Raw genomic sequence first — 12,473 nt, forward strand, 5'->3', positions numbered from 1 at the left:
CGAATTCATGAACATAGTTTTGACTCGACAAATATTTTTTAAATCAATGAACTTTTTCTAAAATTAGGGAACAAATCTTAAATTTCCCTTTTGTTTTGTATTTTGGTGAACATTTTCTAAAATTTCATGGACATTTTTTTCGTTTCCGTAATATGTTTTAATATACAATAATTTTTATAAAAATCATGAACATGATTTTATTTCCTGACCATTTTTTTTCAAATCGCGTTTCTTTATAATTTATGAACAGTTTTGCAAAACCACCAACATTTTTTGGATCTGCGGAAACTTTACAATTTCATAAAAAATTGAGCTCACATACATATTATGATTTGTCAAAACAAATATTAAAATCTCAGAACTTTTGGAAAAATAGAGGAGTCAAGCCCCGCACATTGGTCGGTCCATAAATGCATAGGTGAGGGAATGACATGTGTGACAAAAAGGAAGAGAAAAAAGCATGTAAGTTCGGGATCAAACCCTGGTCTCTTGTCAAGTGTGACCCTTTTGCATCTATGATTATTATGGCTATAACCACTAATAAAACAACAAAGCATGATGGCAGCTTTAAAAGAAAATCAAATCGTTTTCTTTATTTATGGATGTCATAGTGGTTAATTTATAGCAACTTTGAGAAATTTGTTTATGAACGGGCAAAAGTATTGCATATTTTATTATTACGTAAATATATCTTACATGGTTTGGCAAGACCAAATGGTAAATTCAGGAATTCCAAAGTATATATAGGTCATGTAGGGGGTGCATTTCAAGTTACTTTAATTATTTCATATGTTCTTTACGGAGAAATTCACCATATTTATGAACAATGAATTTTTTATGTACGGTTGGATGCTTACTAGTGCATGGTAAAACAGTAAACAGTAAAGTGAATCAGCTTTTGCATCGGCCATGGAACACCGCACCGCAACCGGCTCCTGTAAAACTTTCCGCACAGTTGCAAAGCAGGCAGGTCCCGCTCAGAGGCTTCTCCCCCATCCTTTTCCTCCTCCTCCCTCCGAGTCCGAGCGAGAGGTCTGTGTCACTGCCGCCGCCGCTCGCTCGGTAGCTACTGGCTCCCACTCCCTCCATTTACACGGAGCTCTCTCCTCTTGCTCTGACCCAAGAACAGGTAGGGGTTAACCTGTGTTTCTATCTGAATCCTCATTTCCCTCTTCTTACTTGTGCACGTGCCTGCCTGGATGTTGCTTCTTGTTCTTGAGAGGCTCAAACAAATGCAGTTTTCCTGGCACAATACTACGACAGGCGCTGTTTGCTGAGTATTTTCTCTCCCCTCTTTTTGTATTGCTAGTCTATTGGTTGGTTTCTCTTTGCCCAAGGTTCATGCCCTCCCCCCTCTGAATTTCTTGATGTCTCGCTGTTCTTTCTCAAAGTTCCGAATTCCGATGGCAATATCTTTTTCAAAAAGGAAATAAAACATTGTCTTCTTCCCGTATTTTTCACATGATGATTTTTTTTCATCCTCAACTAACCTACTTGACTAACCCTAGCATTCCGTGTTTGCAGGTGAGAACAGTTTGCGCTAATAGGGTTTCGCCGTTCTGTTTCCGGGGGAAACTAGTTGGGAGCTCTAGAGGCCGCAATGCCCAAGATGTTTGGTTTCTCTCGTGGCCGGATGAAGCTGGGAAGGTAAAATTTTGGATCCCTTCTATCAGGATCCGCTCATGAATCTAGCTCCCCTGTTTTTTACCGCCAGTTTTTTTCTCTTTTAGGGCCTGTTTGAGACTGCTCTGCTTGTTAAAATTCAGCTTTGCTTGAGAAAAGACAAGCCAAACTAGTGTACTGCGAAGTATTACTGGCTTCTTATATATTTTTTGGTTTTCTTTAGAGGAGGTTAAGACCCCCGGCCTCTACATCAATCGATGCATACAATCATCTTTATTACTTATTCAACAAAGGTCTGATAAGAACATACATCAAGCCTCCCGAAGCCCCACTCACACCTACAAAACGCGATAACGTGGAGTGCTCTCACTCCCGTATCTAAAACCGGTGTCGTCGCCGATTCATCCACATAATGTATCAAAACTAACAACCAGTGCAGCAGACCTAAAGCGTACACCACATGCACACCACATGCACACGTTTTAGAAGACGCCATCATCATCGAACCGCTGACCCATCTTCAGGACAGAAATCCGCATCATCCTTGCCAGTCCGGCCATCCGTCGACGCCACCACGGCGTCCAACGGCGCCACCTCCCTGCGCTCGTCCATCCATACGCGAAGACTCTGTAAGATCTGTCGTGCGTAGCACCTGCCGAACATGCATGATAAAGCGTAGCACCTGTCGGCCAGGCATGACCTGACATCACCACCGAAGCTCCGTGCAGGACGAAGACGCTACACCTCCTGCCTGTGTTTTCCAGCGCTACTCCACAAACGATGCTCCCTAGAGAGGAACGACACCGCAATGCCGTCATCGTCCGATCTGAAAAACCAGATCCTAGGGTTTTCCCTGGAGCAGCACGAGTGGATCGACAATAGTTACAGGATGAAGCCTTCATCAAGGTAACGGCGCAGAACACTGCCATCGTCCGCTGTCGGCTCGGTTTTCACCGGCAACTATGTCTCCCTAACTCGCAGCCAGTACCGGATCCTGCGACGAGCCCGGTCACGGGATCCCAAGATCCGCCATCACCGGTGTCGTCACAAAGACCCACCACCTGGCCCATCATCCCCAGCGGAGGGGACGCCGCCACCACCATGGTTGGATCCGGGTTAGCCGTCGCCGTCGCCACCACCAAGACCAGATCCGGGCTGAACGCCGCCGCTGCCACCGTCACCGGCCACGCCCAGCCCCACCTTCATCTTCTAGCCACGTCCAGCCGATCGGCACGCCACGCCCAGCCAATCTCCACCCGCGCCGCCACGCGCCGCCGCCGGGAGTTGCTGCGCCGCTGTGCCTTGGATCCGCATGACGCCGTCGCCGTCCCACGCCGCATGACATCGAACGAGGAGAAGGGAAATCCCCGCCGCCGCCTACGCCGACCGGATCGGCGGCACACAACGGCGGCGGCGAGGGAGGGAGCTGGAGGCGGCGGACTAGCCCCGGCGGCTAGGGTTCGCCCCCTCGGTCACTTGCGGGAGCGACGAGAGGGGTACCGATTCTAGGTGCCAAATAGAATACAACATAAGCGGGAGCCTATATATTTTTTAGGTAATGGTCTGATTTCTTTATATAAAATGGAGTATTGTCATAGGAATCTTTTTAGGAGGAATCTTAGTTAGATTTGCTGATTCTATGGTTAGTCGACTGACCATTTATCTAGACGCTTTTCAGGAGTTACATGAGAGCAGTGCTGTCTTTATTCATCTCAGGAAGGACACCGAATATATCCTTTTTGTGTGATCTTCTTTTTTCTGCATCATATGATGATGCACATAGCCATTTTATTAAATGTGAATCAAGTTCAAGTCACCGAGTACCAGACATTTTCATGTGATCTTTGGTCAAGTGATTTTAGTTTTTGTGAGCTGCAAACATCAGAACCCATTCTTGTAACCTAGCCTTGCTTGACCATCTTAGCCTTCATTTATAAGATTCCTATTTCTCAAGAGAGAAGGTTGAAATGTGACGAAACAGAACAATTTACTCCCCATCTCCGTTTTCCTAATTTGGTGCCTCTTTGTAAATTCCTTCTGTTAGGCCAACTCTAAACGATCCCCTATCCGGCTGTAGGGAGGATAAATTCGGTTTTCCTCCCTTACGCCGCCCCTAGCCGATACCCTAAACTGAATAGAGCATGAATTTTTCCCTCTTTCGCCTAAAACCCCCTCCAATCTCCCTAAATATCCTCACTCCCGCCACGGCTGAGTAAAAGCGGCGTCCTCTTTATCCTGCCCTCGCGCCGGCTTCATTCCCACCGCCACCATCGTTGACCGATCCTCCCGCCAGAATGGATAGCCCGGACCCTTCCGCCACCTCACCGGCGGCCGCCGCCAGCTTGTCGCCACGAAAACCACCCACGCGCTGCCGCCCGCGCCAAAGAAAAGTTTGGGGATGAAAAAAGTCCACCGGGTTCAAGATCTGGCTCCAACTGCGGCAACCGCCTCTCCAGAAACGGCACGCCGCCCTCCCGTCGGAGCCAAAAGATCTAGAAAACCCCTCGCCGAGGAGGCCACGAAGAAGAAGAAGACCACAACGGCGCCCCGTCCACGGTCGACGCCTCGTGCAGCGTCTTTGATGACCCCTACGGCCACTGCTCTGGCGTGTCCGGCGGCCGCAACCGGCCATAAGGATCGCGGCCTCCAAGCGCTCGATGAAATGCCGACAAGGTAAATAAAAATATCTTTTGCATTTCGGCCGATGGTGGTTGTTGGTGGCCAATGGTGTTGTAGTTTGTTTGTGTTGTTGTCGTAGTGTGGAGATGAACACGACCAGATTCTTAGCGTCTTTGGAGTTCTCGGCACCGAAGGGGCTTGATGATCCGGAGGCGGATCATCCGGAGGCGGACGAAGAAGAGGAAGTGGCCGAAGACATGGAAGAAGAGGAGTTGGCTGATGAAGATGAAGTTGTGGAGGTGACCGAAGCAAGCACGCGGCTGTCAAGGTCATGCACATCCAGCTATAATCAAATTGAAGATGCTGCTCTTCGCGTTGCTTGGATGAACATCTCCATGGATGCAACGATTGGAACGGATCAAACCAAGACTATGTTTCGGAAGAGAATTATGGGCCACTACAACTCCGTTGAGGTGCAATCAAGTATTATGCAAGGTTCTCTTGGGCATCTTTGGCGCACGATTCATGACCAATGCAACCGATGGTCCGGTTGCATCAATCAAGTGAATCATGCACCACCGAGCGGTGTGCAAGTGGTGGAGTATGGCCCCTACATCCAAGAACTATTCAAGCATAGGAGCACCAAGTTCAACGACAAACCCTTCACGTTGCATTATTGCTCCAAAGTGTTATGCAAGAACGAGAAGTGGATCCAAAGAGTTTCGGATACTACTCCAAAGAGATCAAAGTTGATCATATCCGTTGAGGAGGACGACGAGGTTGATGAAGAGGCAAACAATAGACCGGAAGGGAAAAAAATTGCAAAAGAAAGAAAGAAGAGAAATGTGTATGGTGGCGCATACAAAGAAGACCTTGTGGCCATGATTGAGGCCAAGAAGGTGTTGGCGGCCGAACGCAAAGACGAGAAGATTGCAAGGTGGAATGAGCTCATGGTGTTGGAGGATGAGAAACGGAAGGCCAAGTCGGCGTCCGAAGAGAGAAAGTTGAAGGCAGAGGAGCGTAGACTTGCACTTGAGGAGGAGAGGATTCATGATGCCAAGAAGGCCGAAGAACGTGCTATCATATTCATGAATCCAAGCACAATGGATGAAACCGCAAGAAAGTATTGGGAGTTCACTCGTGGGGAGATCTTGACCCAAGTGGAAGGCTGTCTTCGGAATGGTGGTGGTGGCCGAGGGGGTGATGGGGGTGGTGATGGTGGTGGTGATGGTGATGGTACCAGCCAAGAGGATGGTGGTGGTGGTGGCGGCGGCCGAGAGGATGGTGGTGGTGATGGTGGCCGAGAGGACATTTTCTTCGGCGACCACCTTGTTTGAGTTTGTGCATGCCATTGGTTGGCTCGATCCACAACATACACATGTTATGTTTGTGGTGATTTTGGATCAAACTTTGTGTATGAAGTGATGCCTTTTGGATGAACTATGCATGTTTTAATTTGAAAATCGCGATGACGAAACTATATGTTATGACGGTTATGTTATGCATGTTTTAATTTCAATATTTTTATGATATATATTGTCAAGTGTTTGAAGTACATGCGGCTAGAACAAAAACTCTATACAAGTTTTATTTTTCACTCCACTAAAGTTTAGGTATCGGCTAGGTGCGGCCACCTATAGAGGAGTAATTTTTTTCTCCTCTAACTTTTCTCAGACGGATCCTCCTTTAACTTATAGGGGAATCGGTTAGAGTTGGCCTTAGCTCTCACATTTTCCATGGTCTTGTGATTTCTACAGGTTGAGGGGTCATCTACATGATCCTTTCCATGGCCCCCGGAGTCCTGCCCATCCCACCAAGCGGTCCAGTCACCTTACTGTGAGCTATTCTTGTTCACTTAGTTCACTTGTTGTTACTGAATCACATGTATTTCGATTGTGTTTAAACGGTTACTTGTTCAGAGAGAAGAACCAGTGGCTACGTCAGTGAGTGGCCTTCCTGACGTCCTTGCTTGGCGTTGCTCCTCTGATACTTTTGATCTCAACGGCCGTGCATTTGAAAACTCAGAGAACTGGGCAGTATTGTCAACGGATGGGGAGAAACCGAGTCCTCGTTTTGATGTAATTAACCATCTTATCGATGTTTTGAAGTGTATAAGAAGTTGTGATGTTCTCATCATTATTCGGTTTCTATACTGAAACCTCTATAACACATTCATTTGGTCACCATTTCAAACAGCATGCAGCAGCCATAGTAGGGAGCAAAATGATTGTCTTTGGTGGAGATTCCGGTAATCATTTGTTGGATGATACAAAGGTATTGATGTTGTTTTTCTAGACGGGCCCATCTGTCATGGCTTATGTTAGTTTTGAGCTAACTTCGTGATATCACTTTATGTATATATACACTTCAGATATTAAGCTTAGACAAGCTTACATGGGATTCTGTGGCTTCTAAAGTTTGTGCATCACCAGGTGGACGTCCTGCGCAGTTTCGACCATGTAAAGGACATTGCCTGGTATACTTCTTGGAGCTCATTGTCCTTTCACTACTCTGGTTCTCTTTAGACTAGTACTCCCTCCGTTCCTAAATATAAGTCCCCTAGTGAAATCTCTAAAAGGACTTATATTTAGGAATGGAGGGAGTAGTACATTTCAGGGTTGTCAGTTGATGCATGCTTGGGTTATAGGTCCCTTAGCTTTATTAAGTTTACTGTAAGTTGTACTCTGGTAGTCTCTCCTTGCCGATGTATTAAAACCAAGGAATGTTTCGTACAAAAAAAGTAGGTAAAGAACAATGATTTTTGAGAAAATAATGAATTATGATTGTTGACGTTCAAGAATCAACTTTTGAGTAGGGTATCCTTAAGAATGTGGTTAAAGACTAGTAGGCAAGGGGGGGGGGGGGGGTGCATACAGCGGACTGACAAAGTGACTCAACGATGTCTTTTAAATAGGTTCAGCCTCCTCGTGGGAGGGCGACCTCCGCCCTATGGAAGGGTCACCGAGAGTGGTGCCCGGCACACGGAACACTTAGTCTCGCCCGACTAGTCCAGGACTTTTAAGGTCCCTTGGACTCCGAATGTCGACCTTCCTAGCTCTCCTGAGAGAGCTAGTAGGGGAGAGTGGCCCTCCTTTTGAGTTTATTCAAATTAGAGCGAGTGATTTACATGCCATGGAGGGTCTTATATAGCCTAGGGGTCCTTGACAACAGCTACCCTTGAAATGAGGAGGTGGGAGCGTAGAACTGCGTAATTTTCCGTCCTTTGGCTCATGTGCCTCTAGTTGGGCTAGGAAGCCCTACACTATTGGGGGCTTCCTTGCTTGGGCTTCTTCCTTTGACTTTTGACCATGAAGCCTCGGCACCTTTGACTTACTCTTCGTTCTTTTGCCTTTATATTTGATTTATTATTTGAGGTGGTCTTCTTCCTTTGACTTCTTGACCATGCAGCCTGGCTTGGACTTCCGTTTACTGGGGTAGCTTGCTTGAAACGATGAGGGATGGCTTGGACTATTGTTGACTGCTTTCACTGGTGTTGACTTTCCTTGACTTTTTTTACTGTCTAGGTGGTGTGCCAAGTAGGATAGGGGTGGGACCTCAAGTAGAGCTGAAGTCATTACTACAACAATGATTAACATTTCTCGTTTCTCATTTTGTTTCTAGTTGCAACTCTCCAGCCCTAAATATCACACTGCATGCATATAATGCATGTTTTGCCCAACTGGTAGCATTTAGGGGTTAACAATACACTTTTAGGTGAAATGAGTAGAAAGCCCAAATGAGGTGCTACACATGCATGCCAAGAGTGGCAGAGCTGGGCTGGGCTTTGAGTGAATTTTGTTATATTCGTCATGGTTTTCACCTTTCATACATAATTGTCACATCTGATACTAGTGCATCAGTGGACATGGAATAAGTGAGGAGAGAGGAACCAGGCTGTAAGTGTGTGGGCTGAAGCCCGTGAGTGTTTGGGCCGCCTGTGGCCTGTCAAGTAGAGTACTTAACCTACCGTGTATGACTGAACTGGTTATGGAATGAGATAAGACTGAATCCCGATCTCACCCTCTTCGTCTCTCTTCTTCCTGCTCTCTCCTCACCTAACCCCAATTCCCCTCTCGTGCGGCTGATCCCCATCCCCTAGGGTTCATCGGTCGTCACAATAATGCTTATCTGAACTAATGATTTGAATGAGAAAATATGTTTTTCTTTTCAATCTTAGGTTCCATGGGGCAAGAATGTCATTCTTGTCGGAGGGAAAAGCGAGCCATCTTCTGACCGGATATCAGGTTCGACTGTCCTACTTAATTCTGAAAATCCCATGGATTTCTTTTAATTATCTGATTTAATGTTAAACTTTCAGCAGAAATAATTTGGACTTCATCATTTGTTTTACTGCAGTATGGACATTCAACTCGGAAACTGAGATATGGTCACATATGGAAGCGAAGGGCGACATTCCGGTACATATTCAAACATTGATTTATACAATATTCAAATGTTCATGGCAAAATGAGAGAAGATTTTTCCTCAATTGATAATTTCAGGTGGCTCGAAGTGGTCATACAGTAACTAGAGCAGGCCCTGTTTTAATTCTTTTTGGGGGCGAGGATACGAAAGGGAAGAAACTACACGACCTTCATATGTTTGACCTGAAGTCCTTAACATGGCTTCCTTTGAACTATAAGTGAGTCATTTTTTTCTAGAACTAAGAAGTGTGATGTCAATAAACAAATAAAACAAAAAAGAAGCTAAATAAGAATGTTTCTTTAGTTATACTTGGTTTGTCCACAGTGCCTGTCCATAGTTTTTTGCAAATCAAATACATACAGTTTAATTAATGCTCAATGCATATAACCTCCTCGATGCTTCTTTTGATTTGATGTGCTATTTTATGCTACTAAGCCAAGTTCATATTTTAGAGGTGCTGGACCTTCTCCAAGATCCAACCATGTTGCTGCACTTTACGATGATAAAATTCTTTTGATTTTTGGGGGTCAATCAAAATCCAAGACCTTGAATGATGTCCACGCTCTAGATTTCGAAACAGTATGTTCGATCAGGTTTCTGCTAATTGTTTTCTTGTTGATCTCCGACTGAAAGAATCATTCTTGTTAGATGGTATGGTCAAGAATGAAAACACATGGCCATCATCCATCACCTCGGGCAGGTTGTTGTGGAGCTCTCTGTGGGACGAAATGGTATATAGCAGGGGGTGGAAGCAAGAAAAGGCGTAAGTTTGTTATGTGATGTTCTCATTCATACAGTTGTATATAATATGCCATATGAGTGGTTCAGTTTCATTTCTAACCCGTAACCAAAAGTTTGTTCATTTCTAGAAGAGTTGCTTCATTTGAACCATGGCCTGTGGTCGTTTACTAACAACTCTTCTCGGTCTCTATCAGGTCACCCGGAAACTTGGGTCTTTGATGTCGTAGAATCCAAGTGGTCTGTCTGTGTAGTGCCTCCTAGTTCCTCCATCACTACCAGGAAAGTAAGTGCAAGTCATCCTTGATGGATTCCAAGTGATCTTGGAAGGCATATATTGTACTATATTCAACCTTCCTAAAATGTAGAGAATGCAAAATTTAGGATTGTATAAAGCCGTACTCTCCTGTGATGGATTTTTTTTTTCAAAACGGAGGCAATTTTTTTTGCTTTGTCCATTAATTAAGGAGTTTGACAAGGTTTTAGCTAGCCCGTTACTAAAAAAATAAAGATCATCGTAGTTGTTTCCTATGTAATCCATACTAGTAGAGCAGAAACAACACTCTCCAAAAGCAAATCTTATTCAGATCCCTGTTATTCTAGTGCGGTCATATTTCTAGTTGCTGAACAATTGAAGATACAACTTGTGCAGGGTTTCAGCATGGTTCCTTTGTACCACAGGGATAAGACTGTTCTTGTTTCGTTTGGAGGAAACAAAAAGGAGCCATCTGATAAGGTGAAAAACCAACTTCTTGAAGTAAAAGAATAACTGGTTTTAGCATTAGGAGTTTTGGACTTCAATTTCTTGTTCGTTCGTTGTAAGGGGATTTTCTGATATCTGCTTCGAAACGTAGTTCTGTTTTTTTTTTCATCTTATGCCTAGTAAACACTTGAAATGTTTCTTGATCAAGCTACTATTCCTGAATTCAGATTATTTTGTGTTTTGGAAGGTAGAAGTACTAGTGGTGCTGCAAAATGAACATTGTTTCAGTTGGCGTTCTGTCCCTGATGCAGAACCCATAATGTACGAGGACTCTTCTCCTGCCTCAAAGGAACTCGCCGATCACCTCAACAACTGTGATCCTTTGTACTATAGCTCTGTAGCAAGGCACAGTCTCGCGACAACTGTGGAAAGCTCATCTGGGAGGAAATCACTCCCTGATTCACTGCTACATAACTCGAAAGTGGGTGGCTCATCACTCCGCAGGCAGTTCCGTCAGGAGGAGGAATGCAGCCTGGCCCAAAAACTGCAGAAGCCAATCGACAATGGCAAGTACAAGGATGTTGATGATTATTCTGAGCTACCGTCCTTCACAAACCAAAAGCAGCAGAGTGACACGTATCATTCTCCAGATGCAGATGCTAAAGCGAATAGGGTGGGCAGAAATTCGTCTGACATTAACCATCAGCATGATACAAGAATTGCAAACTTGGTCAGGAGAAACATGGCATTGGAAGAGAAACTTTCAGCTGCAATGGTGAGCAAAGACGAAGCAGAAAAGAACTTATCTCTGGTCATTGACACGAAGGAAGAGCTAGAGAAGAAGCTAGCTGAGAGAGACAGGGAGGTTGTGGCACTGAAGGAGAAAGTGGGAGGTTTAGAACAGGCACACGAAGATTCGAACAACGCCTCAAACACTGTCCATGCTGATAACGTGCGACTCGAGCGTGAAGTGGCGTTCTTGAAGGCCGTCATGGATGAAACTCAGAAGGCAAAAAAAAAAAAATCTCTTTGAACTCTCATTGTACCAGTGTTTATGCAGCGGTACTGACTATTCCCCCCCCCCCCCTAAACAGGAGTTGCACTTGACCCGCGGAGTTCTAGCAGGAGAGCGTGCGAGGGCATTCCAGCTGCAGGTATGATGGCAGTGTTGAACTATCAGGTTTTTTCCTGATTGGTAGATGCAAGGGAATGCCAATAGCAGTTCCCATTTTTTCATGATTTTCCATGCTGATATCCAGTCTTACTTACATTTGCATCTGTGACATTTGGTTTGCCAGGTTGAAGTGTTTCATCTGAAGCAAAGGCTGCAGTCAATGGATGGACTGTCATCTGCACAAAGAAAACCACAGAATCTCTAGGTTCAAGAGGTCAAATCTCAAATGTGGACCTCGATGCTTTACCTTGCATCTTGATGTACATTAACTGTTATCATGCCTATTTTTCAATCAAAACACCAGGGGCGTGTTTGATTGGCTATCATGCTTTGTCACACCTGGGTTGTGTGGATTCACACCTTTTGTGGCGACCAAACTGGCAAAAGCGTGGTGATCAATCAAACGTGCCTCAGGTATCCATATGTTCTGATTCATCTTAGGGAGGATTGTGCTAGATACCGAGGTTCTGAGGTGTGGATTGATTTGTAATGTGCATTTCTGAAACTTCTCATGAGTGCGGACTATGGGTGGACGCCCACCATGGAGGATGTTTTAAAATTAATAATTCAAAGAGCTTATAAGTATTTTTTCCCCATGGAAACTTGTATGTGTTCCGCACAAACATGTGAAAATTTGTTTGAAAAAGTTGTGATTTTGAAAAGGCTAGCCCATTTTGGAAATATGCATTGGTCTTTTTTGTGCACGTCACGTGTGAAACTCTAATGTTATGAAAATTTGCATGTATTCCCTCTTTTCTGGTTTATAGGGCCCATTTCAGAAGTTTTAGATTTTCATTATATTAGGCTCACTTTTGAGTCGCATCAAGTTAAAAAGCTTTGAATCATACATCAAATTTAAGGAAAATGAAAATGTTAGTGGTCATGCATGCATCTTATTCTACATGCATCATGCTAATCCAATGAAAGGGAGGGTGTTGCACTTATTGCCTCGAAATTTGAATAGTTGCCTTGAAATTTGAATAAGTGGGAAATATTTCATTGGACAGTTTGGTATCCACGAAACCCGTGTCATCCACTTACAGTGTACCTTGATTAATGAGATTTTAGATTTGAGTCCTATAAACCTAAAAGGAGCACCACTGCAGGAATGCCTAGAAGTGGCGGGTAGGAAAAGTCCACCAGTGGCGGGCACGTCTCCCAGGGCTGCTCGTCACTGACCTCATGCCACTG

The 12,473-nt window shown here is 44.7% G+C and overlaps 1 protein-coding gene across 1 annotated transcript; it reads left to right on the top strand.

The window, feature by feature from the left end:
- The first annotated feature begins 955 nt into the window (after window positions 1-955).
- On the top strand, window positions 956-11,867 carry LOC123448394 (acyl-CoA-binding domain-containing protein 4-like). Its single transcript, XM_045125251.1, has 16 exons — window positions 956-1,129; window positions 1,525-1,647; window positions 6,000-6,078; window positions 6,162-6,320; window positions 6,439-6,516; window positions 6,614-6,718; window positions 8,420-8,486; window positions 8,599-8,660; window positions 8,745-8,884; window positions 9,120-9,246; window positions 9,316-9,430; window positions 9,603-9,691; window positions 10,058-10,141; window positions 10,356-11,117; window positions 11,203-11,262; window positions 11,407-11,867. The coding sequence occupies exons 2-16, from the start codon at window positions 1,601-1,603 to the stop codon at window positions 11,485-11,487; spliced, it is 2,055 nt and encodes a 684-aa protein (XP_044981186.1). The 5' UTR covers window positions 956-1,129; window positions 1,525-1,600; the 3' UTR covers window positions 11,488-11,867.
- The last annotated feature ends 606 nt before the right edge of the window (window positions 11,868-12,473 follow it).

This window comes from Hordeum vulgare, chromosome 4H, assembly GCF_904849725.1.
Source record: "Hordeum vulgare subsp. vulgare chromosome 4H, MorexV3_pseudomolecules_assembly, whole genome shotgun sequence".
In the NCBI taxonomy this organism is placed as follows: Eukaryota; Viridiplantae; Streptophyta; class Magnoliopsida; order Poales; family Poaceae; genus Hordeum; species Hordeum vulgare.

What these genes read in the sequence shown, in the direction of transcription:
- LOC123448394 (XM_045125251.1), top strand. Translation starts at nt 1,601, where the DNA reads ATGCCCAAGATGTTTGGTTTCTCTCGTGGCCGGATGAAGCTGGGAAG. An exon ending in AACCGAGTCCTCGTTTTGAT is followed by an intron (nt 6,321 to 6,438) that starts GTAATTAACCAT and finishes CATTTCAAACAG; the next exon opens with CATGCAGCAGCCATAGTAGG. An exon ending in AAAAGGAGCCATCTGATAAG is followed by an intron (nt 10,142 to 10,355) that starts GTGAAAAACCAA and finishes GTGTTTTGGAAG; the next exon opens with GTAGAAGTACTAGTGGTGCT.